At 37.9% G+C, this 7500-nt stretch overlaps 1 protein-coding gene across 1 annotated transcript in view; it reads right to left on the minus strand.

The window, feature by feature from the left end:
* The window catches only part of LOC143280201 (transmembrane protein 104-like), a 23244-nt gene that overhangs the window by 10033 nt on the left and 5711 nt on the right, over positions 1-7500 (minus strand). Inside the window, exons 2-5 of the mRNA XM_076584820.1 lie at positions 6663-6784; positions 5711-5792; positions 4799-4859; positions 556-596 (exon numbers count right to left, since the gene is read on the minus strand). Coding sequence (XP_076440935.1) covers positions 556-596; positions 4799-4859; positions 5711-5792; positions 6663-6784 — 306 coding nt within the window. The remainder of the gene's footprint in view (positions 1-555; positions 597-4798; positions 4860-5710; positions 5793-6662; positions 6785-7500) is intronic.

The raw sequence follows: 7500 nt of genomic DNA on the forward strand, positions 1-7500 counted from the left end.
ACACACACACACACACACACAAACAGATAGATGTGCATACAAGTGTGTGCACACACATTCCATACACACAAACACAACAAATACACACAAACATATGCATACATAACAGGGTTTCTTTATCATTAAGATTTTCCATTAACAATAAACTGGCAAAAAAACATAAGACAAACGTGATTAGGAAAATAAATGAATTGAAGAAGAGAAATATCAAACAAACCAAAAGTACTGTTACTCTTCATCAGACGAAGGCACATAATTCAGGAAAACAAGTTTGCAAAGGGAAATAACTCAATGTGGCTTCCAAGTGCATGATTGAGCTAACAGCAAAATAACGATTGCTGAGAAAGTAATCAGAATGTAAATGTGTTCACTCTTTCTTGATTATCACCTTTCTTTTCCTTCTTTCTTTTGAGCAGATATGGTACTGTGTTTGTGGACCAGTCCACATGACTTGACACTTCCTTGAAACTGAAACTATCACCCATTTGAGCAGTTCGAATTATGTCCTTTGTCTGAAGAGACAAACAGACTGGGATTGAAAAGTTCAACACTCACCAACTCTACCCTCTGAGTGATTTCAAAGCTGCCTTCATGACCTGGAAGAAAAAACCAAACATCAGCACCACAATACCTGAATGTTTCTCAATAAGCATCCATAAAATAATAATAATAATATAAAAAACCTGAACACACTTCACTAAAATTGATGTGAAGGTTGTGATGATCACCCCCAAACATCAAACAATTCAAATGATCGGTATAAAAGCAAGCCCGGTGCTTCCTTTTTAGTTATGTACCTTGTGTGTGGAGAGAGTTTCCACTCTTTACTATTTGTTAATTCAAGGAATATTGGTTCTGATTTCTGGTAAAGATCCAATGCTAGTTATGTCCTAGCTTTTCCAGTTAGCACATTATCTAAATCAGATTAAGGTCCTTCTCCCACATTAGATTGGAAAATAGGGGATATAATAATGTGCTCAGAAATATAAGGAAAGTGTGGGGCGGGGGGAGGGGAAGAAAAAACACCACCACCAGGTAAAAATATTTATTTTCACCTGCCCCATCTCTATTAGTTCCCACAAGTGCATCCTGCCCCAACCGATCTCTGCCTTCAGGTAAGCTCAGGAAGTTGTATAAACCCAAACTCTGTAATGCATATGGCAGGGCTCCCATTAACCCCTTCAATGCTGCTGACAAGTGTATACTGTGCTTACACAACGCTAGCTAGGCTGACACATTCGTCATATAGCCAACACACACACTGACTGACTTTTGTGATCTGGTGTTATTAGGGTTGTGCCATCTTTCATTCCCCAGCCGGAAGCAAGAGCTGACACGAATGCGAACCAACCAAGTTGGAATACAATACAACAAGTATGCTTGTCAGTGAAGGTCTGTCACCTCACTGAGCTTACAGATCAGGTTGTTAGTCACCACTGAACTTCCTCTTGGGATTGCACTGCTTTTGTTCAGCAAACCACACTACTGATAACCATTGAAAAAGTGGTATTGGGTACACACAAATGAATGTGGGAGCTGCAGCCCACTAACACAGAAGAAGGAGAAGAAGAATATGCAATAAAAAAAAAAATAATTAAAAAAACACCCCAAAACCCAGGTGTTACATAAAAATGCAGAAAAAAAAGAAGAAACTGTAAGAAAGGAAGCAGAAAAAAAAACAAGAGAGGCAACGCCTTCAAAACTCACTTGTGATACACTTTTTTTTTAAATCCAAGCTTTTTATGTATTGAGTGTAATGCATTTACTGTTATATTTATATTTTTTGTATTCTCTAAACTTGGCACTCTTATCTGATATTCGACCCAACAAAAGATCTGTCATTATTATCATTTTTTGTTCAAACAGGAACTTCTTTTGCTAAGCATGGAAGTTTTGTTTATTACAAACGTTTTGGTGCAGACAGTAAAATAAGGGAAATTACTCTGTAATTAATGCTAGGGATCTTTCTCATCTTAAACATTACATTTTGAAATTATACTCAATACATAAAAAGCTTGGATTTTTTTTAAAAACTGCATCACAAGTGAGTCTTGAAGGCCTTGCCTCTCTTGTTCCAAAATGTAATGTTTAAGATGAGAAAGATCAGTTTAAAGCAAATTAACTCCCCTAGCATTACAGAGTAATTTCCCTTTTTTACTATCTGCACCAAAACGTTTGCAAAATAAATAAAACTTCCATGCTTAGCAAAAGAAGTTCCTGTTTGAACAAAAAATGATAATAATGACTGCTCTAGCTGTTGGGTCAGAATATCAGATCAAAGTGCCAAGTTTAGAGAATACAAAAAATATAAATATAACAGTAAATGCAGTTTGCATATAATTAGGCTTCATTTTTTTTTTTTTTGTGTGTGTGTCCATCCCAGAGGTGCAATATTGTTTTAAACAAGATGACTAAAAAGAACTGAATTTTTCCTATTTTTATGCCTAATTTGGTGTCAACTGACAAAGTATTTGCAGAGAAAATGTCAATGTTAAAGTTTACCACGGACACACAGACACACACACATACACACACACACACAGACAACCGAACACCAGGTTAAAACATAGACTCACTTTGTTTACACAAGTGAGTCAATAAACCAGATGAAGAGGAAAAAAGGTAAGTAAGACCTCCTGTTCATTTGCTCTAATGGGAGCCCTGACTTGGTTTCACTGGGATTTGACTGGAAACAAAGAAAAGAAAGCAATAACCAAAAACAAAACAAAACAAAAACAAAAACAAACAAGAGAGGCAAGGCCTTCAAGACTCACTTGTGATACACTTTTTTAAAAAATCCAAGCTTTTTATGTGTTGAGTATAATGCATTTACTGTTATATTTATATTTTTTGTATTCTCTAAACTTGGCACTTTGATCTGATATTCGACCCAACAAAAGATCTGTCATTATTGTCATTTTTTGTTCAAACAGGAACTTCTTTTGCTAAGCGTGGAAGTTTTATTTATTGCAAACGTTTTGGTGTCGGCAGTAAAACAAGGGAAATTACTCTGCTGGGGAACTTAGTTTGCTTTAAACTGATCTTTCTCATCTTAACTCACTCGCTGCCATTGTCCGCATATGCGGACATCGTCGGAGAAAGCGTTGGATGCCAATGTCCGCATATGCGGACTTGGATTTTAAAAAGTCGTGCTGTCGGAGTGACGCGTTGGATGCGAAAATCAAAAGCAGATGTGATATCTTACGTCACCTCTGGTCAGCTTTTCATTCACACACGCTGCGTGTGTGTCGCGATAAGCTCAACCACAGTTGATAACAAAGCGTGCCCCCTGTCAGCTTTGTAAGTTGTTTGACAAGATGGTGTCACGGTGAAGTGTTCGACACGGTCGGAGAGGTGAAATGTTACTCAGCGTCGAAGATGCTTTGGAAATGATCCAAACTGAAGGCTCTGATGTCGAAGGAGATAATGTTGATTCTTCGGACAGTGAATTTGAACCAGATCCCGATGAACTAGAAATAGATTCGGCCGCTGAAGAGAGTGTTTACAATGGAGAGGAAAGTGAGGAACATGTGCCAGCATATGAGACAGACACAGACGACGAAACCACTGAGGAAACGGACGATTTTGCAAGTGTTTTCACCAGTGATTGGACTGACAATTTTTCCTTTTTCCCTCTTACACATCCCTTCACTGGCATACCAGGTTTGTCAGCTGACTGGCCAGTCAACACCCAGCCGGTTGAGTTTTTTTCTTTGTTCTATGATTTTCATTATGTAGAGACAATTTTTTTTTTTGGATGTGTCAATTTCAACTTTCTTCACCACCTGTTCATACTTCATTGCATGCACTAGGTCTTCAGTTCCTCAAATAGTGTTAGAATGTGATGTTGGTGTACCTTTCTGATGGGTGCAAAAATGCTAAAAAATACACAAAATATGGATACCGCGATAAACATCAAGATGGTGAGTAAATACTTTGATTTTTTGCACACATATGGAACAACATTCCTTGCATACATATACTAAATATCAATTGTCTGGGTGTTTATTTGTTTTTTTTTACAATTTTTTCCCCATCCTATACAAACCCTGGGTTTTCAGGGATTGGCAAGGGCAAAAACTCTTGGCATGGAGTGAGTTAAACATTACATTTTGAAATTATACTCAATACATAAAAGCTTGCATTTTTTTTTAAAAAGTGCATCACAAGTGAGTCTTGAAGGCCTTGCCTCTCTTGTTTCAAAATGTAATGTTTAAGATGAGAAAGATCAGTTTAAAGCAAATTAACTCCACTAGCATTACAGAGTAATTTCCCTTTTTTTCTATCTGAACCAAAACGTTTGCAAAATAAATAAAGCTTCCATGCTTAGCAAAAGAAGTTCCTGTTTGAGCCAAAAATGATAATAATGACTGCTCTAGCTGTTGGGTCAGAATATCAGATCAAAGTGCCAAGTTTAGAGAATACAAAAAATATATATATAACAGTAAATGCAGTTTGCATATAATTAGGCTTCATTCTTTATTTTTTTGTGGCCATCCCAGAAGCGCAATATTGTTTTAAACAAGATGACTGGAAAGAACTGAATTTTTCCTATTTTTATGCCAAATTTGGTGTCAACTGACAAAGTAGTTGCAGAGAAAATGTCAATGTTAAAGTTTACCATGGACACACAGACACACACACACAGACAACCGAACACCGGGTTAAAACATAGACTCACTTTGTTTACACAAGTGAGTCAAAAAACAACTAAAACGAGCGAACAAAAAAACAACGACTGCACTTGACACACTGACAAAGCCAACACTAAAGACAAATGAGGTGTGTGGCCACTGACTGTCACTCTGGAGCAGATGGGATGTTTCTGACACTCGGCCTGTCACCAGCTCTTTAGCCTCCTGTCAACACACCAACAGACACAGTGTTAGGAACAGCAGACAGAACTTGATACTATTCCATGAAACATTAACAAAGACAATATGTTTTCACTAACATGTATCATATAAACTGTACAATTTATAAATTGCATCAACCATTCTTTAAGACATTCTCTCCATTCAATCTCCTTCGTTTAACCAATCCCATCATCAACTGTTTTTCATAGTGTAATCAACACTTCCCATGGAGATATCACCTTCTGTCATGACTAGAATCTTCACAACAGCAGGCACGACTCGAGTCAATCTTTTGGAAAACCATCTCAAGACCAAGATGTAGTGTATATGAATCAGTCCACACAATTTGGCACCTCCTTGAAACTGAAACTTCCATTTCTGTTCAAAATCGATAAATGGATTTCCATCCCTTAAAGAGAAAAGTTGCACCCATGTGTAACCCTTGTTGAAGGCAACACTGGACGGGTGCAACAGCCAAGTGGTCACAGCGTTGGACTTTCAATCTGCGGGTCTCAGATTCGAATCTTGGTAACAGCACCTGGTAGGTAAAGGGTGGAGATTTTTCCGATCTCCCAGGTCAACATATGTGCAGACCTGCTTGTGCCTGAAACCCCTTTGTGTGTTTTCGCAAGCAGAAGATCAAATACACACGTTAAAGATCCTGTAATCCATGTCAGTGTTCAGTGTGTTGTGGAAACAAGAACATACCCAGCATGCACACCCCTGAAAACGGAGTATGGCTGCCTACATGGCGGGCTAAAAACGGTCATACACGTAAAAGCCCACCAGTGTACATATGAGTGAACGTGGGAGTTGCAGCCCAAGAACAAGGAAGAAGGCAACACTGGCTGTACCTCTGACTGGTGTTGTCTTTCAGCACGGAGCGCAGCGTTAGCAATGGACATGGCTTCCGTCATGAAAGTGACTGTGATGAAACTGGAGACAAAATAGGACCACATCAAACCAACAATAGACTTTTCAGATAAAAAAACCCAACAAACTAGCATACTTATTAAAAGGAATACTAATAAAAAAAAAATAAATAAGTAACCTACATTATGCATATGTTGCCAAATGAATGAAAGCAGAGTTCTTTCATGAATGTGCAGTAAGAATGATTATGATTATTTGTGTGCCTTACTTTCTGAGAAAAAAAAAAATGTCTCAAAGCATCCACTGGAACTCTTCAGCCTCTTCACTGTTCTTTCTAAATCTAAGTTTTTCAAATAAATGAATGAATGAAAAAAGAAAAATATGTCCAGTCCTGATTCTGAAAAATCCAAATATATAAAATATGAAAAAACAAAACAAAAAACAATCATATGAAAAAACAAAACAAAAAACAATCACCAAAAGGATAATGAAATATACACATAATAAAAAAACAGTTTAAACAACATCTGCTTTTTTTCTTCTTTTTTTTCTTTTTTTTCAAAGGCACACAACTTAAAAGTCAATGCTACTTCTCTTAAGTGTCGTTATTTTCTTTCACCTTCACCGTTATTTCATTTCAAATTTTATTTCTTAACTCTGTCACCGCCATTGAGGGGTCATGTTGATAAGACCACATTCACACTGTAACAAGGCTTGATAGCTTTGCAACCAGTTTCCCTGCCCATAGAACAATGACTAACCTTTGTCCCCTGACCGAGTTTGAAGTGAACAAGTCCATGTAGTTGTTTCAACATGAACCAAAGGCAATGACTGAGAGCATCATATCTAAAATATTTGGCGCAGGGTGGGGTTTTTTTTCACACAGAAGCTTGGCAGTGAAAGAGTTAATCAGCCACAGCCCAATGTTCTGACCTGAAAAAGGCGAGGACGATGATGATGATGAGGCTGACAAGCCAGCCAGCTGACTGGAAGGCGGCGGGCATCGTCAGGGCACCGGTGCCCACAATCAGGTTGAACACATAGATCAGACCCACCTGTCATTCACAAATGAAAACAAATAATACATGATTCAATAAAAACTGTTAAAAAAGTGTTACTTGAGATGCAGTACCATCAGTACAATTTACTGATAAATTAATGTTAGTACCCTTTTACATGTTTCATCCTCATAGCTTCAAAGAAATGTTAATAACAGTTAATGTTAATAACAGTTTATCCAAAGCATTCACTGATTCAGGTATCTCCTCTTTTTTTCTTTTTCTTTTTTTTTTCAAAATAGATGTGGTGTGGAGCATATCATATGGATGAGTCCACATGCTTTCAAGTTTCATGCCTCCTTGAAAATGAAATTCTGTGTGTGTGTGTGTGCGTTCGTGCATGCTTGCATGTGTGTGTGTGTGTGTGTGTGTGTGTGTGTGTGTGTGTGTGTGCAAAACTTGCAGGAAAAATGCAACAGCAGAGCGGTCAGGACATTGGACATTCATCCAGTGGGTCAACAGGGCCTATGGTTTGAATCACAGCAGCACCTGGTAAGAGTTGTGAGGTTTCCTGTCTCCTAAGCCAACATTTATGGAGACCTGCTGCTGCTCAGTCCACTAGCATAACTACGTTTTCAGGATGATTCTGTGCTGGATTGATGATGACATAAGATGTTGGAACTCCATCAATTTCTTAGCCTGGGTCCTTGACCAGCTGTAATACTATCAATACTACACATGAACTACAACATAGAAGGTGATGCTGCACAATT

This window comes from Babylonia areolata, chromosome 1 (assembly GCF_041734735.1).
Source record: "Babylonia areolata isolate BAREFJ2019XMU chromosome 1, ASM4173473v1, whole genome shotgun sequence".
Taxonomy (NCBI): Eukaryota; Metazoa; Mollusca; class Gastropoda; order Neogastropoda; family Buccinidae; genus Babylonia; species Babylonia areolata.